At 53.7% G+C, this 22,235-nt stretch overlaps 11 protein-coding genes across 12 annotated transcripts; 5 read left to right on the top strand and 6 right to left on the bottom strand.

Annotated features, from left to right (window-relative positions):
* Positions 1–323: 323 nt before the first annotated feature.
* H310_00288 (hypothetical protein) lies at positions 324–1,322 on the bottom strand. Its single transcript, XM_008862999.1, has one exon. It carries the CDS (start codon positions 1,268–1,270, stop codon positions 707–709), a length of 564 nt encoding a protein of 187 aa, XP_008861221.1. The 5' UTR covers positions 1,271–1,322; the 3' UTR covers positions 324–706.
* Positions 1,323–2,150: 828 nt separating this feature from the next.
* H310_00287 (hypothetical protein) lies at positions 2,151–3,436 on the top strand (the record flags this gene model as incomplete). The annotated part of the gene is made up of 5 exons (XM_008862998.1): positions 2,151–2,266; positions 2,329–2,423; positions 2,479–2,929; positions 2,985–3,042; positions 3,100–3,436. 5 exons carry the CDS (start codon positions 2,151–2,153, stop codon positions 3,373–3,375), a joined length of 996 nt encoding a protein of 331 aa, XP_008861220.1. The 3' UTR covers positions 3,376–3,436.
* Positions 3,437–3,793: 357 nt separating this feature from the next.
* On the bottom strand, positions 3,794–6,496 carry H310_00286 (threonine-tRNA ligase). The gene is made up of 7 exons (XM_008862997.1): positions 6,417–6,496; positions 5,729–6,365; positions 5,408–5,679; positions 4,794–5,362; positions 4,613–4,750; positions 4,273–4,554; positions 3,794–4,223 (listed from the first exon to the last, which is right to left on the bottom strand). The coding sequence occupies exons 1-7, from the start codon at positions 6,448–6,450 to the stop codon at positions 3,849–3,851; spliced, it is 2,307 nt and encodes a 768-aa protein (XP_008861219.1). The 5' UTR covers positions 6,451–6,496; the 3' UTR covers positions 3,794–3,848.
* Positions 6,497–6,607: 111 nt separating this feature from the next.
* H310_00285 (hypothetical protein) lies at positions 6,608–7,424 on the bottom strand. The gene has a single exon (XM_008862996.1). The coding sequence runs from the start codon at positions 7,385–7,387 to the stop codon at positions 6,878–6,880; it is 510 nt and encodes a 169-aa protein (XP_008861218.1). The 5' UTR covers positions 7,388–7,424; the 3' UTR covers positions 6,608–6,877.
* Positions 7,425–8,027: 603 nt separating this feature from the next.
* On the top strand, positions 8,028–11,619 carry H310_00284 (hypothetical protein). The gene is made up of 8 exons (XM_008862995.1): positions 8,028–8,543; positions 8,598–9,148; positions 9,208–9,254; positions 9,299–9,446; positions 9,503–9,975; positions 10,022–10,105; positions 10,180–10,981; positions 11,037–11,619. Exons 1-8 carry the CDS (start codon positions 8,062–8,064, stop codon positions 11,432–11,434), a joined length of 2,985 nt encoding a protein of 994 aa, XP_008861217.1. The 5' UTR covers positions 8,028–8,061; the 3' UTR covers positions 11,435–11,619.
* H310_00283 (hypothetical protein) lies at positions 11,527–12,358 on the bottom strand. Its single transcript, XM_008862994.1, has 3 exons — positions 12,230–12,358; positions 12,018–12,178; positions 11,527–11,956 (listed from the first exon to the last, which is right to left on the bottom strand). Exons 1-3 carry the CDS (start codon positions 12,339–12,341, stop codon positions 11,555–11,557), a joined length of 675 nt encoding a protein of 224 aa, XP_008861216.1. The 5' UTR covers positions 12,342–12,358; the 3' UTR covers positions 11,527–11,554.
* Positions 12,359–13,481: 1,123 nt separating this feature from the next.
* H310_00282 (hypothetical protein) lies at positions 13,482–14,725 on the top strand. The gene is made up of 4 exons (XM_008862993.1): positions 13,482–13,738; positions 13,789–14,040; positions 14,094–14,189; positions 14,235–14,725. Exons 1-4 carry the CDS (start codon positions 13,550–13,552, stop codon positions 14,688–14,690), a joined length of 993 nt encoding a protein of 330 aa, XP_008861215.1. The 5' UTR covers positions 13,482–13,549; the 3' UTR covers positions 14,691–14,725.
* Positions 14,642–16,640, bottom strand: H310_00281. Of its 2 annotated transcripts, XM_008862992.1 has the most exons (8): positions 16,237–16,640; positions 16,054–16,186; positions 15,935–16,002; positions 15,669–15,881; positions 15,379–15,606; positions 15,118–15,327; positions 14,953–15,069; positions 14,642–14,907 (listed from the first exon to the last, which is right to left on the bottom strand). In XM_008862992.1, the coding sequence occupies exons 1-8, from the start codon at positions 16,597–16,599 to the stop codon at positions 14,737–14,739; spliced, it is 1,503 nt and encodes a 500-aa protein (XP_008861214.1). In that variant the 5' UTR covers positions 16,600–16,640; the 3' UTR covers positions 14,642–14,736. The 2 variants fall into 2 exon arrangements, with proteins under 2 accessions (XP_008861214.1, XP_008861213.1); XM_008862991.1 differs by having other exon boundaries at positions 15,118–15,606.
* Positions 16,641–16,884: 244 nt separating this feature from the next.
* H310_00280 (hypothetical protein) lies at positions 16,885–17,309 on the top strand. Its single transcript, XM_008862990.1, has one exon. The coding sequence runs from the start codon at positions 16,895–16,897 to the stop codon at positions 17,285–17,287; it is 393 nt and encodes a 130-aa protein (XP_008861212.1). The 5' UTR covers positions 16,885–16,894; the 3' UTR covers positions 17,288–17,309.
* A 428-nt stretch (positions 17,310–17,737) lies between these two features.
* H310_00279 (tRNA (guanine-N(7)-)-methyltransferase) lies at positions 17,738–18,442 on the top strand (the record flags this gene model as incomplete). Its single annotated transcript, XM_008862989.1, has 1 exon — positions 17,738–18,442. The coding sequence occupies one exon, from the start codon at positions 17,738–17,740 to the stop codon at positions 18,440–18,442; it is 705 nt and encodes a 234-aa protein (XP_008861211.1).
* Positions 18,443–18,465: 23 nt separating this feature from the next.
* Positions 18,466–22,089, bottom strand: H310_00278 (hypothetical protein). Its single transcript, XM_008862988.1, has 4 exons — positions 20,914–22,089; positions 20,552–20,867; positions 20,198–20,502; positions 18,466–20,150 (listed from the first exon to the last, which is right to left on the bottom strand). Exons 1-4 carry the CDS (start codon positions 22,045–22,047, stop codon positions 18,546–18,548), a joined length of 3,360 nt encoding a protein of 1,119 aa, XP_008861210.1. The 5' UTR covers positions 22,048–22,089; the 3' UTR covers positions 18,466–18,545.
* Between the last annotated feature and the right edge of the window lie 146 nt (positions 22,090–22,235).

Below are 22,235 nucleotides of genomic sequence, written 5' to 3'. Positions count from 1 at the left end.
AGATATGTGACCAATTAGACACCTTGATTCAGGTTGAACTCGAAGACAAGGTGGGCGTTGCATTCCCTCTTTCCCAGTAAGCATCTCGCTTCGTCGTGGGAGTGGACTGGTACTATACATTAATCTAGGTTAAATTGAGCGTTTCTGTCGTGTATAATGGTCGTATTGGTAAGTATTTGATTAAAATTTACATGTTCCATACATAAATGAAGGTATTGACTTAAAATTTACCAGAATATGATAGTTTGTCTTGTCGTGGATTGCCAATATGCATTTCGTGCGAACCACCGATAGCGATGAACGACGGCCGGCGGGAGGATCCCGCAGTGTCCATTTCGATCTCTACATCATGAAGACCTTCTCCTTCAGTGTTGCCGCCCTTGTTGCGGTGGCGTCGGCTAGCTCGTTAGAAAAGTGTGGAGCTGCCGTCACGGGAGTACTCACAACGGCGGCCACGAACAGTGATTCTGTCGCGTGTCACAAGGAGACTGGCATTTCAACCTCCGCGACGACCGTGTCGGACGAAGATGTCAAGAAGGCGCTGGCGTCCAAGGCATGCAACACGTGGTGGAAAGGGATCGTCAAAGAAATCAACTCGATTGAACCTGCGTGCAAGTTCCCCCTGTTTGACGGAAGTGGCAAACATGTGAATACCGATAAATTCCACATGAAGTACACGGAGTTCTTGCACGTGACCCAGAAAGCGCTAAGAAAGGCAGGAAATGGTACCATCACAGCTGTCGCTTCCCCAGAGAGCTTGGAACAGTGTGGCACGACTGTGAGCACGATCCTGACCGAATCCGCGACGAACCACGGCGCCAAGGCGTGCTCGACCGAAACAGGCATACCCCTGACGGCGACGAGTATTTCCGGCGAAGACTTGGCAAAAGTGTTGAAGGCCAAGACTTGCCGAGAGTGGTGGGCGAAGATTGTGACTGACATCAAGGCTGTCAAGCCCGCGTGCGACTTTCACAGCTTGGACGGCAGCGGGAAGGCTCTCGACACAGGCAGCTTCAGCCTCAAGTTCGAAGAGTTCTTGGAACTCGGCAAGAAGCTGGCAGGAGACAGGCCTACATCCAAGGGTGCTCCCAAGAAGGGAACGGAAGCGACCTCGACGGCCACCCCTGCCACGACAGCCACGACTGACGCACCGAAAACTACGACTAAGTCCAACGCGATCGTGGCGTCGTTGAGTGTCACTGCCATAGTTGTCGTTGCTGCGTTTGCATAAACGTCTCGTCCAGTGTGCTCCAATCGAGTGGCTCTGCATCGCTCGTAACTCAACTCTTTACTGATCTTCTTTAACATGGATTCGATCCGCTTTCCTTGCACCCCTTCCAACTCTCGTGCTTGGTGCGCCCGTTGAATGTATTCTATCGTCATCAGCCTCGCAATGTGGTATTGCCACTCCCAAGCAGTAGTCTTAGGTGGGAACACCAAGTCGAGAGGAATTCTCTTTTCCGTGTGACTGTTCGTTTATGCCGCTTTTCAAACGCCAACTTGCGATTTGGAAGCAGCTACTCAAATCCGCATTAGTGTTAGCTACGTATTGCTCACTGGTCGTCGTCCAGGGCAGCTTGAACATCTTTCGAATACTAGGGTGCACAGCCCACATTGTGATGTGTGGATCCACTTCAGTCACTTGAACCCGCGTGGCCTACAAACAAGCTTGATCACGATGGTGTCCTTAACGACTAGATGCATTGGCCTCGCACGTGGCTTCTTGTATCGTAAGTCCCAACCGCGAGAAACGTGGAGTAACGTGGAATGAACAGGCCGGGACTTTGGATGAAGTGATGTTCGTCGATCAATTTCACCCCAGCCGTCCATCTATCCGACTTAATGCCGAGCTGCGCAACGAACCCTCGCACAAACACATTCCACTCCATGCGGATGCATGGCCAGACCATCTCTCAACCTGACATCGAGCACTATGTCTGTGTTAGGAATATGTTCCATAAGTCGCAATGATAATCCAAACTTCACAATTCATGATATGTCATCATTTCAACCAATCATGGCGCGATGGGTGGTCGACCACGTGGCATCGCCATCAAATTTGGCCAATTCGATTGAATTTTGCCAATTTTATGCAAAATTCGCTAAAGTTTATCGAAAATTGATACCCTTGTCAAGGGACAGTTTTCAACATGACGGCTTCAAAGCAACCTGTGCCTGCGGCGGCGGCCGGTGTTCTGGACCTACTTGTGTGCATTGGTGGTATCTACACGTGCTACCTCTCGTACGGCATCTTCCAAGAGAAAATGTACGCACTCCTTAATGTGTATACGTAAGTGTGGGCACTGCGTGTTGACGATCGCTGTGTAGCTTCAAGTACCGCGACGCCGAGGGCAACAAGTTCACGGCGACGTTGTTTTTGCTGTTGATCCAATGCATCTTCAACTCCCTAGTTGCGTTCATTGGTACCCACTTCACGAAACGCATCACTCGTTGCTCATGACAGTACCTTGACGCTAGCAACATGCATTTGGGTCCCCAAGAACAAAAGCGTTCCGCTGAGCCCGTTTGCATTCTCAGCGTTCTCGTACTTGGGTGCAATGTTGTGCAGTAACGAAGCGCTCAAATACGTCAACTACCCCACCCAAGCCTTGGGCAAGTCGTGCAAGATGATTCCTGTCATGTTGACGGGTGTCCTCCTCGGGCGTAAAAAGTACTCGTGGAAGGAATACGTGTCCGTGATCTTGATCACTGCTGGTATTGTGATCTTTCAACTCGGCAAGGACTCGTCCAAGGGAGGCAAGCAGCAGACGGAGAACAGCGTATATGGACTTGGACTGCTGTTCACAAGCCTCTTCTTGGACGGCCTTACGGGATCTGGTCAAGAGCAAATGGTCGAATTGCACAAGCCGTCGGTGCACCAACAAATGCTCAACACGAACATCTGGGCTGTCATTTACACTGGCATTGGGTATGTTGGAAGTCTCCTAATCTCGTTAAGTGCCTTACCTTTGTTGATGGCCCAGGTGCTTGGTCACGGGTCATGGCTTGACCGGATTCAACTTTTGCTTGAACAACCCAGAGGTATCGTCGCCCACTTTGTTGTGTATGACGTGGAGGTGACATCCTTCTTTGCGCCAGATTTATCAATCGCTGCTGTTCTTCTCCATGTGCAGTGCGCTTGGCCAAAACTTCATCTACTTCACCCTGCAACGGTTCTCGGCCCTGACATGCACGACAATCACGACTACGCGCAAATTCTTCACCATCCTCGCGTCCGTCCTGTATTTTGGCAACAAGCTCGCAGACCAGCAATGGGTCGGTGTCGGCGTCGTCTTCACCGGCATTGGGATTGAGCTCACCACCAAGTATTCCAAGTACGGCGCGAAAAAGGCCGACGTGAAGAAGACGGCATAGCTAGAAGAATCTGGTGAATTTGTAAAATGTATAAAGAGTATCACGAAAGGTGATTGGGCGATTATTGGATTTTATCCAATCGTTGTGAGATATTAATCTATATTCACCCAATCAGGTCGTGCAAAGGTCGCACCTACGGACAACATTGGCAATTACTCCGACAGAGGAAATGCGACGGAAGGCTCTATAGTACGGGACTCTCATGATGCTTCTCCACCCGATGAGCAACCGAATCGGGATTGGAGTGGGGATAATAGACGTCAATGTGTGAGTTTCACCCAAGCGCATGCGGTCCCAAGTCACTGCCATAATGAGGGAGATGACGTCGTCAGCGCCTAATTCCAGTTATTCCAGTTGGTGAGAGCAGAAGCAGAAGAGGCAGTATTTTGTGAGCAAGCTCCATCGAGACGGCTATGAATACGTTTGGAAATGGGGCGATCGAATCCGCATATGCATTATTGTCGCCAACGGGCTTATGCCTGTTTCGTTTCGTCGTTGTTGGGGTGGTCTTCGTCCTTGACTTTGTTGTCGGCCAAGTGGCGGAAGAGGGCAATCGTGTCGGCCACCGACTTGGTCCCGTGGACCTTGTTGTCGCGCGTGCGGATGTTGACCGCGTGCTTTTCTTGTTCTTCAGCACCGACGACGCAGATAAAGTTGAAGTGCGACATTTGGCCTTCCCGGATCTTCTTGTTGAGCGTCTTGTTCGAGTCGTCCACTTCGACTTCAAAACCATGGGCGAAGATTTCTTCGCGTACTTGATGGGCGTAGTCGTTGAAGGCAGCGCCGACGCTTACAATCAGGACTTGGCGCGGGCTCAACCAGAACGGGAATTTGGCGGCAAAGTGTTCCTACACCATGCACCTGGTAAGCCACGTCATCACCACACTCTATAAGTACCGTGATCATTGCAATGAAGCGCTCCAACGACCCGTAGATGGCGCGATGGATCATAACGGGTCGCGCAAAGTTTTCTTCGCCAGCTTGGCTCCCGTCGCTGCGGTATTTCAAATCGAAACGAATCGGCAATTGAAAATCCAATTGACACGTCGCGCATTGATGTTGACGGTTCAACGCGTCCGTGACGGTGAAATCGATCTTAGGGCCGTAGAACGCGCCATCACCAGGATCGACGGTCCAGTTGCCTTTTCCGGCAAACGTGTCCATGGCACTGGCCAATTGCTACGACACACATACCAATTCACTTGCGTTCGACAACGCATTCATCGAGCAAGCCTACCGCTTCGGCCTTCTCCCACAATTCCGCCGACCCGAGCGCCTTCTCCGGCTTGGTCGAGAGCTTCAGTTTGTACTTGAGCCCGAACACGTCGTACACGTACTTCATGAATTGCAAAAAGTTGAGCACTTCTTGCGTGATCTACTCGCATTGTCAGAGCCACACAAGAAACTGCTTGGTGTACCTGGTCTTCACGGCAGAAGATGTGCGCATCATCTTGCTGGAAGCGACGCACACGGGTGAGCCCGGTCAACGCACCGCTCAGTTCGTTACGATGCAACACACCACAATCGGCCACGCGCCACGGCAACTCGCGGTACGAGCGCATGCGGTGGTCGAACATGAGGCAGTGGGACGGGCAGTTCATCGGCTTCATCGCAAACTCTTGGCCCTCCACATCAAATACGAACATGCAGTCCTTGTAGAGCGCGGCATGGCCAGACGTTTTCCACAGATCCATGTTGAACACGTTGGGCGTGATGACTTCGTTGTACCCTCGCTTGCGGTACTCGGCGCGGATAAACTCGAGGAGCTTGAAGTAGACGCGGGCGCCGTGGGGCAAAAAGAAACAACACCCGGGACTGAGTTGGTGGAAGAAGAAGAGCTCTTCTTGGATACCAAGGCGGCGATGGTCACGCTTGGCGGCTTCTTCTTGGAAATGCTTCCACTCCTTCAGCTGCTTGGCGTCAGGGAAACTGATGCCGTACACGCGCTGGAGGGAATCGTTGGTGGTCTTGCCCAACCAGTAGGTACCTGTAAAGTTCGTCAGAAGAGAATGCAAACTAGATCGACGCGTACTGGAGGTGCGAGTGACAGCGAGGGCCTTGATCTTGCCCGTGTGGGGCACATGCGGCCCACGGCACAAATCAATCAACGGCCCGCAGCGGTACGCTGTAGTTTTTCCGCCGTCAGGAATCTTGGTGCTGATAATTTGGGTCTTGAACACATTGTCCGCGAACAGTTCGAGCGCTTCTTCCTTGGTCAACACAATACGTTCGAACGGCTGCTTTTCCTTGACGACTTGGGCCGCGCGCTTTTCGATTTCCTTTAATTCCGTTTCCGCAATCGTGCTGACGAGTGCGTCAGGGCAGTGAAACCCAAAGAAAGAGATTGACGTACTTGTCACCCATGTACGAGTCGTAATAGAACCCGCCTTCCACTGGAGGTCCGATGGTCAAGTGGCACCCCTTGAGCATTTCAAGCCCTTCGCCCAACACGTGGGCACTCGAGTGCCAGAACACCATCTTGCCTTCGTGGTCTTCGAACTTGAGCAGCTGGAGCTTGCAGTCTCCAATCAACGGACGAAACACATCCCAGAGTTCTTCCACTTGGTCGCTTCCGCCGGCACAGCAGCACGTGTCGGCTTCCTGGGACTCGTTCCCGTCGATGTCGGCAGCAGTAACGCTGAACGGGTCGTTGGGCTTGCCAACGTACTTGACCTTTGCTACTACAACGGATTCCGCCAAGCCTTGCGAGATCGCCTTTGCGATATCCAAAGGAGTCGTCTCCCACGAAGTGCCTTCCTTCACGTTCCCATCGGGCAGGGTGATCTTGATGGGCTTACGAGGTTGCGCAGCAATTTCCTCCTTTTGCTTGGCCATCACACGGTCATAGACAGCAATGCGACGCTGCAAGAAGGCCGGGTTCGGTTCAATCGTAAACGGTCCTCCGATCTTGTGGCTGTCAGCAATCGCCGGGCCACTGGCCTTGGTCAAGCGCGTTTGCACACGCTTGGTTTCCTTTTCAGTCAAGGTAACTACGCATTACGTTAGTTCTGGGGCGGAATCCCCTAGCGCAACAAGCGTACCATCTTCGAGTTTCGCAGCGGCGGCGTCAGCCATGTCGAGGTAACTTCTACTGGCGCTCAAGTTGGCGAGTGATTTTCTCCCACACACAAATGCCAACTCAGATGATTTTATCACAGTTTCCGGATAGAAATCCGTTGCAGTTTAATTTATCATGTTGTGTTTGTATTTCATTTTCCTTGCATCGAAAATTCCGGATAACTCGATTCTTCACCCATTTCCATTAATTATTCGTTGCAATGCTTTGCTGGCAGACGACGGCCACAGCATTTTTCTCGGAAGGGCTGCGCAACGACTGCGGCGCGACTCGATGAACCCTCACTCAACCGAACCCTGCCCGTGGACCGAGTGCGCTTACAGCAGTTCATGCTGGGTTTGTTAGCTATGGCACACTACGTAACGCTGGGTGTCGCCACCACTGTATGTGCCGCATAGAGGGAACGGAGCAACCACCCAGCCGTCATCAACTCGTCAAGCTTATCAACACTTGCGACTGGTGAATCTTCGTGGCTTCTCCTGGTGCTGCCTGTGGCGGCAGGGCATTCTCAGAGTCTTCACCAATGTTAGGCAGCCCACGCTTCCACTGGGCCTTCCGCCTTCGGAGGTTTGTCACCATGTTGTGCGTATACGGGATGTGCTTTCCCGAAACAAGGGCAACACACGCTTGCTTCCCTTGAATGAACTCTGGGATCTCGACGGGAGGGCGAACATGGTGGGGATGCAGAACCTCAGTAATCTTGTGACGCAGTTTGTGCGGGTCGTGGGCAGCATGGTCAACGAGTACTTCTTTGATATGATGCAGCCGTTCTTCCACGCGCGCTGACGGGGAAACATCATCCTCGTACCCGCTGCTTCCACTGCTCGACATATACGCTTCTTCAGCTGCAACGCGGGCGTTGTGCTTCTTGTTCTCTTCTTCCAAAGCTTGAGCACGAAGGATGGCGCGCTTGATGGCTCGTTTGCTAAGCCCCATGGTCGAAAAGTCGTACAAATCGCAAATGACGTCGAACCACCCAGAAAGTATATGCCAATTGTGCGACAACGGGCGTCGCTCCAAAGACATGCGCTACGACAGCCGTATAAAGCCGACTGTCCCATGAATCTTCCAATGCACGCGACGAAGTTCGTTGGTAGTTCGCAGTCAGGGCCGACCCCATGCCGCCCCCTTGATACAAGGTGAGGTGATCAGGTTCCGAGTCTTTGTTTTTGCGTGCATGTGTGCGCCTGTGGTATTGGAGACATGCTCGGTTTACTCGCTGCCTGGAGGTTGCAGCTTTGTCACGGGACATGGAGATGCGTGTCGAGCAGCGCGAGTAGAATCACATGCGACAAGGAGAAACAAGGGACTCGCAACGTCATCGTACCCCTTCCACCTTGCCGAGGAGATGCCGGCAACCCTCGGTGGATCATTCCAATGCAGAGACGGTCATATAATATCCATGCGATCGGTAGGGCATAACGAGTTGTCATGTATAGTTTTATTCAGGTTTTAATCGGTCAAGATTGAAAAATGTCGTTGATTGGGTGGCTGAAGCCAATAATATTTTTATTGGTATAAAATTAAATGCAGGGTTGGCCCGAAAAAGGCGCGAATTAATGGATTGGCAAATTTGGTCTGACTCTGCCGCCGCCGTCGCCGCGACGTCGATGGACTGGGGATGCGTCAACTGCTCGTTTGAGAACAACGCCCTCGCCCAGCGCTGCGAAATATGCAGTTCTATTCGACCTGCTAGATTCCAACACGTAGCCATACCAGCGAAGAAGCGGCCACGCGTGACACCCACCGCGGCGAAAGGCAAGAAGAATGGAGGATGGAAACCCACCGTCGCTGCCTTTCAACCAGACGAGCGCATGCTTGCAAGAAAGTTGAGTCAAATGCGCGAATGCCTGGGCGATGCATCTGTTGATGACGAGCAACTCAAGCATTTGCTGCAGAAGAACGCAGGGAGTGTAAGTTTCGCGGTTGCGTCCTACTTCGACTCGATGGCACAGACACAAGCGAAAGCGATGACGAATGACAGTCAGTACTGGATCAATCGCATGTGCCCCCACGACTACTACCTTGGTGCATGCGCTGTGGATGCGCATGTGACCCGCCGGGATGACGGTGCCTTACGCACTGGTGCTAGGTAACATGCAGGTGGAATTGGATGGACTCAACTGAAACCTCGAAATACCCATAGGCTCCATCTTCAGATGGAAGGAGTTATGCTGCGCATCATGACTGAGAAAGGAGTTGTGCTGGGTCGCATCGATGAAGCATGGGAGGGCATGATTTGCCCCTTGATCCAATCTAATCTGATCAAGGTCGGCGCGAATGTGCTCGACGCCCCCCCACACACGACTGTGTTTTCCCGATTTCAGTTGCACGTCCATGTGTTCGCCGTTCCCATTCTCTGGAGCATGTTTCAAGTTGACGACGGGACCAACGCAAGCGTCAAGGAGCACTTATTTCAGCTCATGGACGCTTTGCACAACAAACGCGCGGTCGCGCCGTCGTCGTTCATTAAACTTCCCGGCGAAACCAACGACAAGATAAACTCCGAAACAGACGTCGACGCGCTGTACTCGGCCGCCGCCGCCATCGAGACGCGGTATGATTCCGCACAGGTGCATGCAAAGCTCCATGGGATCACATTGCGGTCGTACCAAGATCAAGCGCTGCAGTGGATGCTTCATCGCGAACTGTACAAAGATTCATCCAGCGACGGAAAAACCATCGGCCTGGCACTGCGTACGTCGAAAATAATCATGGTGGGACCGAAACCATTGACGGTGCTGCGTGAGGCGCAGGCGTCGACGCGAAGCAGGCCACGCTTGACGAACCCGATATCCATCCGGTATGTGCTTCCCAAGCACTCTTGCGTCCTTCACACATGTTTAGCTATGGGAGAAGCGAGAATGCACCCAGGGCCACCAGCGACATCCGACGCCGTTCTACATCAACACGTTCGAACGGGTGGTTTCCTTGTGCATTCCGCCGCCGCCGCGTCCCTGCCTTGGAGGAATCTTAGCCGACGATATGGGCATGGGTATGCAAGGACTTCTCCATGGACGTCGTGTGTGGCTGTCTGACTGGTTGCGCCAGGCAAAACCATCATGATTCTGGCGCTGGTGTTGGCGCGCACGTTCGTTTACACAGAAGACCGTCGGTCGCCATCGACAGACGTTGGCAACTCCGTGACTGGCAAGACATTGGTCGTCTGTCCGCTAAGTTTGCTGCATCAATGGAAGCACGAATTTGAAACCCGTGCGCCGTCGCTATCTGTTTTCATGCACTACGACACTAAACAGGTCCAAACGGCGGACCTGACCCGCAGCGACGTAGTCTTGACTACATATGGTGTCCTCGGCAGCGAATTTGAAAAGAAGAGTGGCATTCACGACATCGTGTGGAATCGGATCATCCTGGACGAAGCGCACTCGATCAAGAACAAGTCCACGACCTATTTTAAATCGAGCAGTGCGATCAAGGCGTCGCATCGGTGGTGCTTGACTGGCACGCCAATTCAAAACTCGCTCGAGGATATTCTGGCGCTATTAACCTTTCTTCGCTACGAGGTGCAATTGCTTCCTACGTCGGAAGAGCTCAGATGACTCGTGATAGCCTTGGAATAAAACCGAGTGGTGGAATCGAGTCGTGGCCCTGCCGTACGAAAAAGGTCAACAGTGTGCCCTTGTGCGTCTCAAGGTAAGCGGCATTCGTCACCATTTTAGTTGCTTTGGCGTCTAGGGCAAGGAAGGATGAATTCATGGACGGCGTAGGCAATCCTGCAACCAATTTTGCTCCGACGGACCAAATATTCACGCGACCCCGTGACAAATGAACTGATTGTGCAGCTTCCTCCCAAATCGATTGAAACGATTCGTCTTGAATTTTCCCGTGAAGAGCGGCAGTTCTATCAAGCTGTGTACACGAAAAGCCAAGGAGAGTTCTACGGGTATGTGGCCAATGGAACTGCTGCAGCGAGCTACGTTGCGATTTTTGCGCTGCTGCTGCGACTACGACAAGCTTGCGACCACCCGTTCTTGGTCGTGGGGAAAGACACTGCTGACGCGTCGTTAAAACCAGCCAAGACGAATCTCGATTCAAAAGGGCAAACGAAGGAGGGGTACTTTGCCGAGTTGGCCACCATCATGCAACAAACGAAGCCGCAAGAAGAACTCGCGTACATCAAGAATCGGATATTGGAGATTCAAGAAGAGGGGTTGGATTGCCAGGAGTGTCCTGTGTGTTTGGACGTCCCCACCGCCCCCGTGCTGACCCCGTGCGGCCACTTGATGTGCAAAGAGTGCGTACTGGGGTTTTTGAATGCCGGTGCTACGGCCTGCTGTCCCGTATGCCGCGCAGACGTGACCCCTGACCAACTCGTACCCATCGATCCACCTGAAAAGCTTTTGTCTTCGAGTGCATCTACCGACAACGCTCACGGCATGTGGGCGGGAAGTGCCAAGCTGAAGCAGCTTGTGTCGGACTTGAAGTCGATTGAGGCTGGGCGAAAAGTCGTGGTGTTTTCACAGTGGACGCACATGCTCGACTTGGTGGAGACAACGCTGCAGCAGCACGGTACAACAGTGTCACTGGCGAACAGATTGCTCACGTGTGTTGCCTGCACCTTTAGGGTACTCCCACTGCCGGTTTGATGGATCGTTGAAACAAGATGACCGTGAAAGAGTACTCCATCGGTTCAACTCGAACCCGGACGTCCAAGTGTTGGTGATTTCACTGAAAGCGGGCGGCGTGGGGTTGAATTTGACCGCTGCATCCGTCGTGATCATGATGGACCCGTGGTGGAACCCGGGCATTGAAGACCAGGCAATCGATCGCGTGCATCGGCTTGGTCAAACTCGGGACGTGCTTGTGAAAAAGTACATTGTGGAAGACACTGTCGAAGGTATGATTTTGCAACTGCAGCAGCGCAAGGCGACTCTCGCGTCGACCGTGCTGGCCACGTCCAAGTCTGGCGCGGAGAACGATGGCCGCTTGAGTCTTGCCGATTTATTGAAGTTCTTTGCCTGATTCAGCAACAGGCAATTGCGACAGTGCCAATAAATGATGTACCATCTGCGCCAAGGGACACTCGAGATATCAACCACAAAACACGATCCACGGCGGCAACTCAAACACATTAAAGAGGGCTTACAAGGCAAGCGCAGCAATAACAAGCGAAATGGCGCTAAGGGCGGCAACAGAGATTGAACTATTGGGAGCGGTAGTGGGCGCAGCGGTGGCGGCCACAGTCGTTGGCGAGGTTGTCGTCGCTTTCATTGTGGTGGGGGCCGCTGTGGAAGAACTGCTGTTACCGCTGAGGCACAACAAGCCGTTGGCGTAGTACTTGGGGTTGCCCAAGTTTGACGAAAATTGGACCGACGGAGCCGCCTTCTTGCAATTGGAAAAGCCCGTGCCGCGAGTGTCGCAGCAGCTGAGATCGAGGGCAAGTCCGTACATGTTGTCTTCGCCCTTTTCGCACGTCGAGGTGAAGTTGCGCTCTTCAACTTTGTTGGGCTTGGTGGTGGCTCCACAGTCAATGACCCCGTAGTACTACAAGTTGTTCAATTCAGGAGGGTGTCGGGAGAGACGCAATGCAACGACCAAGGCGTACCAGTGTGTAGTACAAGATGGACGCATCCGGCGAGCATTTGATCGAGTTTGCGCTCATCTTTTCCTTGTTCCCGCCTTGGTCGGATGCTTCCCACCCATGGCAGTACGTGGCAGGTTGGCCCACGGGCCAGACGTGAATCTTGTTGTTGTTTTGGTCGGCGTCTACCGCTCAAGGCATGGTAAGGGGAACGGAAAGAATTCCTTGCGACGCACCAGTGCACTCCGTCGAGTACGAGCTTTGCGTGGTGACGGCATACTGCGTACAGTCAACGTCCGCGGCGGCGATGGCGGCAACGGCGGCAAGGGTGGTCCCGATGACTTGCATACCCGACTCGTCTCCACGAAATTCAGTTGTGGCTTCCACCACGCAGACATGCGTCACATGGCACCCATGACGTTGAGTTGCTTAGATAAGAGGTCAAGTCGTCTGCTCCCATCGGAACTTCGACAGCAATGTGCTTTGGCAAAGTCAGGTGACTTGAACAAGGCAATCTGTGGGTGAGGAATCGTTCAAAATAGCGATTCCATGTCTCCTTGGACCGTGTTTGTGTTCATGGTAATCAGATGGCAGAGCATCGGCCCACGCACGTCTTGGCATTGATCCGCGGCTTCCGCCGAGTTTGTCAGCTGTGGCAGTCTCCTCGCCTCCCTGCAATCCCAGACATCAAGGGTAGCGTACAAAGACTAGACCTGGGTTGCGTCGATGAATAGCCGAACCACGATGTCCAAGGTATCGGAACAACACAATGCTCATCAAGGGAGATAGCCAACCGCCCCAGAACCAGCTGGTGTCAAAATAGGCGTGGCGAGACTGCTATGGTGGTACCCTCGCAGAGTTGGGTTCAAAATCAGCGATAACTAGGCTCTACGCAACTTGTGGTCGGCTTGCTTCCGAGCACAATAGGTGATGCTGACTCTGCAGGAGAAGGCACTGCTTCAAACTTAATCGTGGGCGTCGGTACCACACTTGCGCCCTATCCTGACCGCCGTGTATCCTGTGCACCCAAGACTCTTTGCGTTGGTAAGTGTAGCCGCGTTTTGCCCGGGCTGCGTTGGCCTGGTTTTTGTTGGGTACTTGACACGGCGAACACTCTCCTTCGTTCCAATCGCGGTGACATAGTGGACGATGGTAGTCTAGTTGGTACGTGGCGCAACGTCATCCACGACATCTCCGTCATGCTCACGATGCGTTTCAATTGGCAAGCAAGAATGAGATTTGCCTGTTCAACGAAGTCGACTGACGCCACTAACTTTACCTTCGCGCGTGTGATTGAACTAGACCGCACGCCTCCTCCTCGAGTTCTCTGAATCTTTGCAACTCACGTCGATGGCGACTGCCGCAATTACATACCCTCATCCGTGCGTCTGGACGCAGGTGCGCACTCGGCCTTGCGGTCCGCGGGCGGCGCTGTGGCCTTTCCACCATTCATGAAACTGTCCTGCACCAGTTACACAGGTCATCCGGATGGGCAACACGATTCCGGATAATTTTCCCCAACGCCGCAGGAACCAACGCAGCAATAGGAGGAAATAATGGCTGGAATCAGCGCGCTGAAGCGAAAGCGCCAGCATAATGAGGACGAGAAGCTGAATCACACCGCCAGCGTTCAGTTCACGCGAGAAATCAAGAAGATCAAGGCATTCGAGATTCAGAAGGTGGTCAAGACGCTATCCAAAGACCCGCAAAATGCCAAGCTCGCAGCGACAGTCGAGTTGCTCAAGGTGCGCGGACGCAATTCGTGATGACCGCTGCAATTTTATCCTATGTGTAGAATGTGGACGTTGCCCATATCGCTCGACGAGCTATGCTTTCGCTGGGCCTGGACCCTCCCGAAATCAAAAAGGCGAAGTCGAGTAACAACACACTGGTGGACAACACTGCAATGCTTGCTTTGGAGTCCACGTTTCTCAAGCACAAGAGGCTGTCACCGCTCCTCAATACATGGAAAACCAAGGCAACGGAAAGAGCGGACAAACTCTTCCGCGAAGAAAACGTCCTTCTTAAGCAAGCTCGCGAAAATTCGGTAGGGATCGACTTTACCCATGTGCCCTCACGAATGTCGTCGCATGTATTCAGAAACAACAGACTCCGACTAGCCGACGCGGCGCTTCGGCTTCCGAGTCCATGTTCCTCGGCTCTCTGTCTGGGCTCGGTGAATCGTCTGGCTTTGAGGTGCGTTAAAAGTAGTTCGCACGAGTCGCTTCAGCCATGGCGCAGGACGATATTGCAGAATTTTTGGGTGAAAACCACAAAAAGAACCGACCGGGTCAGCGTGCCCGCAAACAGAAGGCGCTGATGGAAGAGCAGCGGAAGACCGGAAAGGTTCCAGCACCAACGATACCTCGGGGGACCTCCAAGTTTGGTCCCAGCAGCAGGACCGCAGCCGAACGACCCCCACGCCCTTCGACTACTCAAGGCAAGATCCGACCCCCACGACCCGGGTCAACTCAAGGGAGCAACCGCCACCAGCACCGACGCGCCACTTTGGAGCAAACTGGCGACCGCGCTGCGGCACCCCGACGACCACCTCCTGCTGCGGCACAAACTAGTCGCCGAGAAACTGCGGAGGATAAGTCGCACCATCCATCGTGGGCTGCTAAGCAAGCCCAGAAGGACAAGGAAAAGGTTGCAATCCACGCGTATGCGGGAAAGAAGGTTGTGTTCGACGATTAGCCAGAGTTAATGAAAGGGACTCGCTTTCAAGTGCATTGTGGTTAGTCTAGAACCCGCGGCGCAGGAGTTTCGCCACTTGATGGGCAACGCTGGCTTCCGTGGGGGCTGCTTGTCGGCGAAGGCGGGGAATGTCGTCGTTCACGATCGATTGCAACGCCTTGAGTTCGGCCGGTTTGACCTTGGGCAACTTAGAAAACCCCAGCGTATTGAGCGCCACCTGCATCGACGTTCATCCGTGCCAACGAAAAGCCTCCACACCCACCTGCAAGCTGGGAAGAACTCGGCGCCAGATCGAGAAGACAAACTCATCGCGCTCGGCCAGTTGACGACCATACAACCGGCGAAAGTGCTGCGTCAGACCGTCTTCGCTCGTCAGGTCCTGTGATCGCCGTAGTAAGCGCCACAAGCAAGCTCAACCACCTCGCACCTTTTCCAGCTCAGCCAAGTGGTTCCGGTAGAACCAAGACAGACCGGACGCCGTCGCGAGTGCCACCACAGACGACACAGCTGCCACTTCGGGCAGTCCACTCATAAATGCAGTCGCAGCAAGCGCATTTCCACCCACCAAAGCACTCGTTGTGACGAAGAAGCGACTCCACTTTTCACGGCTATACTTGGCTCGAACAGACTCAAACACCTGTTGAAAAAATACATTGACACGTACACGCAACCAAGGAATAGATCCCACCGTGGCGTGCATTTCCAACATGCGGCTGCTGTCGTAGACGCGCGTGATGAGGTTGTCAGCACGGCGTTCTGGTGCGCGCATGACGGCGTTGATCACTTCGTTGCGACTGCTTTCGAGATCTTCGAGGGCGCTGCCGAGCCCGGTTTCCGTGGTTTTCGAGCCATCTCCACGTTCTTTCACAGGAATGCACATGGTGTAAATGCGAGGCAAATCCTTAAGCGGAATAACCTAATTCATCGTGTCGGTCGCGTGAAGTCGAATGCCTTTCCGACGACGGACGACTGGAATACCTTGGACAAGTTCCAGCAAAGAGACCCGTACGCACGTGCAAAGTCGTGGATTTTGCGAAATTGGTCGACTTTGTTGAGCACGATGTGGAGCTTGTGGTCCATCCCGACGAGCGAGTTGGTCAGAATCGAGAGCGTTTCCCCGGTCGTGCCGGGTTTGTCGGGGTCGAAGAAGAGCAAGATGACATCTGCACGCTCGGCATACCATTGTACCACCTACGATTGTAATGAGTTGTCGATAGAGTCGTCGATCCGAGGAAATTGATTGCCTTGGGGAAATCGTAGCCGCGGTCCTGCTCACTGGTCGCATGGAACGACGCGGGGCTGTCGATCATACCTGCCACGATGTATACTTTGTCAGACAGACGAGCGAGCGCGATGACCGCACCTGGTGAGTCGACCATCATAAAGTGGTTGCTAATGGGGATGTTGGCGCGGATTTTCAAGTTGGTCTTTTGGATCAAGTTGGGTCCAAATTGACGCAGCCCAGAGAAGCCCAAATCGGGATCACCAATAAGAGCCTACATGAACTGCATGGTCGCTGGATGGTTCGATCATCTACGAAACGTACAGGTCCGTCTTGGTCGTGGTCAGACGTGCCGTTCGAAATGATCGTGAACCCGTCGTCCGTTGGCGCAACCCCCGTGGTTTGGACTTCGCGTTGCAACACGTGATTGATAAAAGATGACTTGCCGCTAGAGTGGTTGCCCAGCAAGAACACAAACGGCAGCGATGGCAATCTGTCTTCCACCGCACGGTTGAGCGGGCCGTACAGCTTGTCGTTCAGAGGCAGCAACACGTCACGCTCCAGTCGCGAGGTTTCACGCATCAGTGCCAAAGCTGTCTCGTTCTGTTTCTCATACGAAGAGTTCCATCGCGCTGCCACCGCCACAGGCACGCGGCAACGGACGCGTAAGATGTGGCGGGTTAACATCGTCCTGTGCAGTCAACTCTTGTGCCCTGTCCAGCAAAATGACGAGGACAAATTATGCTCTGAGCTTTCATTCGCTAAAATGAATTTAAATTTGTAATAATTTATCCAATCATACTACAATCTAACGATTTATCCGAATAGTCCGGATCAAGTTCAGAATTCAAATATAAAAATATAATGGTAGATTCTGGCGGAAAAATACAAATTACAAATGCAAAATTCACCGCTAACTGAAATATTTAACTGAAATATTATTGTGTCGGCCAGTTTCTTTGCACATTTCCAAAACGGTCGTATGTCGAACTCCAACCCTGAGAAGCCGTCGCCCTTCACGAATGTAGCGCCTCCGCCGCCCCCAGGCCACCCAGTGATGAGCCAAGCTGTTGCAGTGGATCCATACGGTCGTCCCATGGTTGATCAGTATGGCCGTCCTATCGCTGCTGTCCCAGTTGCAGTGGACCAGTACGGACGTCCCATCCAAACAGTTCCGGTCGTCCAGGCCCATTTGCCTCCTGCCCGCGTAGTCCCGAACAATGCCAACATTCGCCGTGATACCCAAGGGAACGCCTTATGCAACAAGTGCAGCGCGCCATACCCACTTCCCAATGGCGCAACCTCGTGGCGATGCCGACAATGCAGCGAATTCAACAGCGCCAGCGTGTACGGCCCCGAGTGTTCCATCCTCTAATATATCTACTATATCTTCCTCATGATGCGATACTTTAACTCGCTCGCATAACTTGTTTCGATGGCCTTTGGTTCATCACGTTCTGCGTGCGCCATTGGCATGCATTCTACACGTCCCAGAATGTTGGTGAACATACTTTGTTCAAGATGAATTCTTCCAAGGAAACAAAAGCCAACTGTGGAAGAACGTCTTGCCAAGTTTCGACGCCACCTACAAACTCTACCATGGAGACAGTCCAAGCTATCCACGAAACACCTCTTTGAATTTCAACCAGCTTGTGAGCGACGGAATGCAAATTCCATGCTGGTACTTGGACGCATTTCCACCGTGCGATTTCCTCTTGACCTCGCCGCCACGACGGTCAACTTGAAGTCTGCTGAACAGCTGTTCGGATAATCACATCATTATCCGGAATGTCACAATTGGTGTCGCGCACAATTTGGTGGTTCGATGCTGCTGCGCCGCTGCCTCAAAGGCTCGCGCAGAGCGACCGCGGCGTCCTTTTCCACAAAGTCCATTCGGGTGCGGCAACACGTGAATCCGCTCTCTCAACGCTACCAGGAACCCATCGCTTTGCCGGAGTGGACGACCGTCTTTCCACCCCCTCCTGCACAGCTTCACTTGGACATTGGATGTGCTCGGGCACAATACCTCATGAAGTTGTCGACAATGCGCCCTGATACGTGCTTCCTCGGCGTTGAGATCCGCCAGCCCCTTGTGGTCGAAGCAATGGAGCGCATTGGAACCCTTGGTCTGTCCAATATTCATATTTTGCACGGAAACATGAACGTGCACTTGGATGCAATCGTGTCGTCCCTCGTGCCACATTACACAATCGGAAGCGTATCCATCTTTCACCCCGACCCATGGATGAAAAAGCGGCACGTGAAACGTCGGGTCGTCAATCATGCCTTCGTTGCCGACCTCGCGCGTCTCCTTCCGACCGACACGCCCGTCTTCCTTCAAACCGACGTCTTGGATCTCTTCGAGTACATGGTCCAGGTGTTTCAAGACCAGCCCGACTTGTATACCCAAGACGACACAGCATCCGGCGCGAACGCGATGGGACTCCCCACCGATCGGGAGTCTGCTGTCTTGGGCGATGGCGGCGACATCTACCGCACAACGTTCTACACGACAGGTCGAACGGTGTAACCTTGAATACACACGACCATTCACGTTGTGCCAGAGCGTAGACCATGCACATCGCATGCCACCGCGACCGAATCAATGTGCATTGTGGTTGGTGTTAAGTCTCCTACTTCGATTCGGAAATCAAGGTCGTCATGGCGTCCAAGAGCGCTTGCGACAAGTGCGGTGCCGTCTGCGCGACTTGGAGTCGCATGCTGCCGTTGGCAAAGTTCACTTCCAACGTCGCGAGCATCCACACTTCCTTGTCCGTGCGAAGTTTGCCGACCAGCTGCACCGGCGGCTGCTGCTGCTGCTGCTGGAGGTGCAGCGCCTGCAATTGATGCGCGTTGATGTGGCTCAGATTGAGGGCGTGCGTGAGCTGCTGGATGAGCACCCCCAACGTCGTGGCCAAAAACAGCCGCGACTCGACCACAAGTGGCGGCCCCGACTGCTTCATCGTCCACAGCTGCGCGAACTGGTCCATCGTCACATGGAATGGATGCAGGAGCTCGCCAATCGTGGGCACGAGCTCTCCTTCGATGCCTTCGTCTTCGTCATTGTCTCCCTGGGCAAAGCCAGAGTGCACCGTGAGGCGGACATTTTCCAGGACGCCGCGGAAGTCCACGTGGAGCTGCACCATTGACGAACTGCCGGGGTATACGACGGGAACTTCTGGAAACGGGATCACGTTGCCACGCTTCGCGGTCTTTGCGTCGACGCTAACGCGGATGCGCGCGAGGGGGGCTGACGATTGGTTCGAGATGTAGCACTGCACCACGTTCATGTGCGGCGAGTACATGGAAGGCGTCCGGAGGTACGTGTACTCGATGATGAGGCCATCCGAGTCCGACACAAGCACAGATCGATTCGTCGGCACCGTGGCACTCATCGTGAGGTTGGACAGGTCCGCGAGCATGCTAGACGAGTTGATTTGGTTGCTCGACGACGGAGTCGACAAAAAATCGAACGGGTCGAGAAAGGATGGTGACTGTGCAGGCTGTTGAAACGAAGCCTGCTGGTTAAACGCAGGAACAGCGGGGGCAGCCGCGGTAGTCGATCGGGATTTGGCGGGTGCTTTGTTGCTTTTCCTGGACTTTTGCGGAAGTGGTTCACTCTCTTCGGACGATTCCTCCTCGCTCTCTTCTTCGCTCTCCTCTTCGCTGTCGCTCTCGGCTTCCTCGCTCTCGTCTTCGCTTGCTTCTTCGCTGGAGGCGTCGTCGTCATCGCTTTCGTCATCGCTGCCATCGTCGCTGCCGGTTTCATCGCTCGCATCGTCGTCGCTCTCGCTGTAAAAACCGCCGCCCGACAGTTTTTTCGAGCCCTTCGACGCCTTTGACGAGTTCTTTCCACGAGACCCGGTGTCCCGCGACATGGACGGCGGAAGCTCCGCGACCGCATCGCGCAGTCTCCTGTCTGCCTTTTCCGATCGCCACGCAGGCAGCGGAACGTACCCCGTCACGCTGTGGTGCACGATCTCAGATAAAGATCCGAGAGTAAACTTGCTCGATGTTTGCTCATGGGAGACCCCGATGAGTGGAGCGGGCTTCTTGCTCAAGAAGATTGTGTTCGGGTGAAGTGCCGACTGGTTCAACGCAGCTCGAACGAGGCGCGCGCGGTCGCGGAGGTCGTAGTCCAGGTCAAACTTGCTCAGCTCCACCACGTACTGCAAACACAGCTGAACGTTCGTGTGTGTAGGTGCGTTCAGGGCAAGTTTCACCGCTAGGTTGAGCAGCTAGAGGCAGTCAGCGAAGGCTAGCCAACGGTTGAAAGTCGCCCTACCTGCATTTTGACTTCGGTTGCTTCCTCCGGGAACGTCGCACACAAGCACCGCAACGACTCGCGTGAGATCAGGTCGTCGACTGCAAATTCCCCGAGCATCCACACGATGGATGCGCGGGCAAGCGGTGACGTCACACGGCCAGACACCAACATAGCAGCGAGGGATCGAACAACTTTGGCGTTATTGGCGGCTTGCGGCGTGTCTGGGCGGGTCGTGTGCTGCTGTTGCTGAAGCAGTTGGCGGATCACGACAACACTCTCGGCGACCACTTGTTCGTGCACAGATCGAACGAGACGCATGAGTCCTTATACAGGGAACGATCAGACACTGCGTTTGACGACGAACGAAGCTACCTTTGAGGCACTTTTCCGACACCGACGGCATCGCGTCGGCCACACGGCCCAGCGCTCGCACTGTCATCGTGACGAATCCCTTGTCCACATGTCGTACGTACGCCTGGAATTCACGTAGAATGGTAGCGACTGTCTCTTCCGTGACGAGCGCCGTCAAAATGTTGAGTTTGAGTTGGCGCGAGTAGCTCGGGTCGGTTGCACGGACGAAAAAGTCTTGCAAGAACGGCAAAAACATGTGCGGCCGCGCCGTGGCCATCGATGCAATCACAGAGAGCACGACGAATTGGATTTCCCGTTGGTTGCGCATGATGCGGACCTAAGATATGAGTGTTAAACATGAAGGATGAAAGCTGGGCACGCACCAACGACTTGCCCAGCAACGTGCATGTGGCCGTGCTTTGGGTGCCGCAGTAGTAGTGCAAAGTCGAGACGGCGAGGACGACCGCCGAGTTGCGCGACTTGAGCAGCGGAATTGACGACCGGAGAAGGAGTCGATGGTCTTCATCGAGTTCTTCACCGCCGCCAATGCCGGACGCGACGTCGTTCGATCGAAACACCGAACCAATCGACGGAACGTGTTCCTTGGACGCCCCAAAGAGATTGCTGCTGCTGCTGCTGCCGAGATGAAACGGATTCGATCTCGCTGGGGTGTGCGACGACGACTTCGCCTTGGGATCGTCCTCCTCGTCCGAGTAAAATCCCTTCTTCACTTTACGCTTTGGAAACAGTTCCTTGACAGCATTCGATTGCTTCGATGGGTCTTCTTGCTTGGGGCTTTGGAACTGTTCGCGGCAGTACCGCGTCAACACATGGATCACAACCGCTTGTCCCCACTCGTCAATGTCCGCCAGCAAGTGGCACAACTTGCGAAATGCGGGGTGCAACAAGTCCATACGGTCGGGGCAAATCTCGTTCAGCGCCTGGACTGCGCTACCCAGCACCATCGTGCTCGAGTCGGCAAGAAGAAGCGAGATGATCTCCGCCAACACTTCATTCTGGTCGGTGCTGTCCATCAAGTGCACCTTGCTCAACGCATTCGCCGCACATTTGCGCACGTATGGAGAAGGATCTCCCGCGCATTTTCGAATGGCGATGAGTTGAATCTGAATAATGTCGCGCACACGAATGCTCGTCATGACACGGAGGGCGAGCGCTCGAATGAGCTGGTTCGGGTCGGCCAGATCCTTTTGGAACGAATTGATTGAGAGCAATGCGAGTTCCCGACACTGAGCGTTTGCATCCGCATAGTGCACGAGGTACATATACACCATCTTCTTGACTTCGACCGAGTTGACGATGACGTTCTTAACCACGTCGGCAAAGAAAAGGGACACGTCTTCGCCCTTCGAGATCATCGCCAAAAGAGTCTTCATCGCTTGGAGCTTCTCCGACACACCTGCCGTCCCTGTCTTGTTGTCGAGGAGCTTCTTGATTCGCTCCATGTTCACGCTCTCCTCGAAGAAGTGCGCATCGCCGCTGATTCCCCTCACCGACATCTCGCGACTCCCCTCGCCGCAGAATGGTTTGACGAAGTTGGCTGGTTAGTTGGACGTGCCCGATTGGCTGAAATTTCAAGGATTTCGGAGGCAAATTTCGAAAACGTCAAGGACGTGTGAAAACCAAACCATTGCCACCATCATGTATTATGTACCATACATAATTCAAGCTTAGTTTGATGGGTAAA

The sequence above is a fragment of the Aphanomyces invadans genome (genome assembly GCF_000520115.1).
Source record: "Aphanomyces invadans strain NJM9701 unplaced genomic scaffold supercont1.1, whole genome shotgun sequence".
NCBI classification, from domain to species: Eukaryota; Oomycota; class Saprolegniomycetes; order Saprolegniales; family Verrucalvaceae; genus Aphanomyces; species Aphanomyces invadans.
The sequence above is the reverse complement of the archived record's forward strand: the minus strand, read 5'-3'. Positions and strand labels throughout refer to the sequence as shown.

What these genes read in the sequence shown, in the direction of transcription:
- H310_00288 (XM_008862999.1), bottom strand. Translation starts at nt 1,270, where the DNA reads ATGCAGAGCCACTCGATTGGAGCACACTGGACGAGACGTTTATGCAAA.
- H310_00286 (XM_008862997.1), bottom strand. Translation starts at nt 6,450, where the DNA reads ATGGCTGACGCCGCCGCTGCGAAACTCGAAGATG. An exon ending in CGCTGCGAAACTCGAAGATG is followed by an intron (nt 6,366 to 6,416) that starts GTACGCTTGTTG and finishes CGTAATGCGTAG; the next exon opens with TTACCTTGACTGAAAAGGAA. An exon ending in GCTTCATTGCAATGATCACG is followed by an intron (nt 4,224 to 4,272) that starts GTACTTATAGAG and finishes TGCATGGTGTAG; the next exon opens with GAACACTTTGCCGCCAAATT.
- H310_00285 (XM_008862996.1), bottom strand. Translation starts at nt 7,387, where the DNA reads ATGGGGCTTAGCAAACGAGCCATCAAGCGCGCCATCCTTCGTGCTCAA.
- H310_00284 (XM_008862995.1), top strand. Translation starts at nt 8,062, where the DNA reads ATGGACTGGGGATGCGTCAACTGCTCGTTTGAGAACAACGCCCTCGCC. An exon ending in AACCATCGGCCTGGCACTGC is followed by an intron (nt 9,149 to 9,207) that starts GTACGTCGAAAA and finishes CGTGAGGCGCAG; the next exon opens with GCGTCGACGCGAAGCAGGCC. An exon ending in ACGAACCCGATATCCATCCG is followed by an intron (nt 9,255 to 9,298) that starts GTATGTGCTTCC and finishes ACACATGTTTAG; the next exon opens with CTATGGGAGAAGCGAGAATG.
- H310_00283 (XM_008862994.1), bottom strand. Translation starts at nt 12,341, where the DNA reads ATGCAAGTCATCGGGACCACCCTTGCCGCCGTTGCCGCCATCGCCGCC. An exon ending in GTACTCGACGGAGTGCACTG is followed by an intron (nt 12,179 to 12,229) that starts GTGCGTCGCAAG and finishes CTTGAGCGGTAG; the next exon opens with ACGCCGACCAAAACAACAAC. An exon ending in CCATCTTGTACTACACACTG is followed by an intron (nt 11,957 to 12,017) that starts GTACGCCTTGGT and finishes AACAACTTGTAG; the next exon opens with TACTACGGGGTCATTGACTG.
- H310_00282 (XM_008862993.1), top strand. Translation starts at nt 13,550, where the DNA reads ATGGCTGGAATCAGCGCGCTGAAGCGAAAGCGCCAGCATAATGAGGAC. An exon ending in AGCAAGCTCGCGAAAATTCG is followed by an intron (nt 14,041 to 14,093) that starts GTAGGGATCGAC and finishes GCATGTATTCAG; the next exon opens with AAACAACAGACTCCGACTAG. An exon ending in GTGAATCGTCTGGCTTTGAG is followed by an intron (nt 14,190 to 14,234) that starts GTGCGTTAAAAG and finishes GCCATGGCGCAG; the next exon opens with GACGATATTGCAGAATTTTT.
- H310_00281 (XM_008862991.1), bottom strand. Translation starts at nt 16,599, where the DNA reads ATGTTAACCCGCCACATCTTACGCGTCCGTTGCCGCGTGCCTGTGGCG. An exon ending in GCGGCTACGATTTCCCCAAG is followed by an intron (nt 15,882 to 15,934) that starts GCAATCAATTTC and finishes TTACAATCGTAG; the next exon opens with GTGGTACAATGGTATGCCGA. An exon ending in ACTTGGCTGAGCTGGAAAAG is followed by an intron (nt 15,070 to 15,117) that starts GTGCGAGGTGGT and finishes CGGCGATCACAG; the next exon opens with GACCTGACGAGCGAAGACGG.
- H310_00280 (XM_008862990.1), top strand. Translation starts at nt 16,895, where the DNA reads ATGTCGAACTCCAACCCTGAGAAGCCGTCGCCCTTCACGAATGTAGCG.
- H310_00278 (XM_008862988.1), bottom strand. Translation starts at nt 22,047, where the DNA reads ATGTCGGTGAGGGGAATCAGCGGCGATGCGCACTTCTTCGAGGAGAGC. An exon ending in CGTTGCTGGGCAAGTCGTTG is followed by an intron (nt 20,868 to 20,913) that starts GTGCGTGCCCAG and finishes CTCATATCTTAG; the next exon opens with GTCCGCATCATGCGCAACCA. An exon ending in GTCGGAAAAGTGCCTCAAAG is followed by an intron (nt 20,503 to 20,551) that starts GTAGCTTCGTTC and finishes TCCCTGTATAAG; the next exon opens with GACTCATGCGTCTCGTTCGA.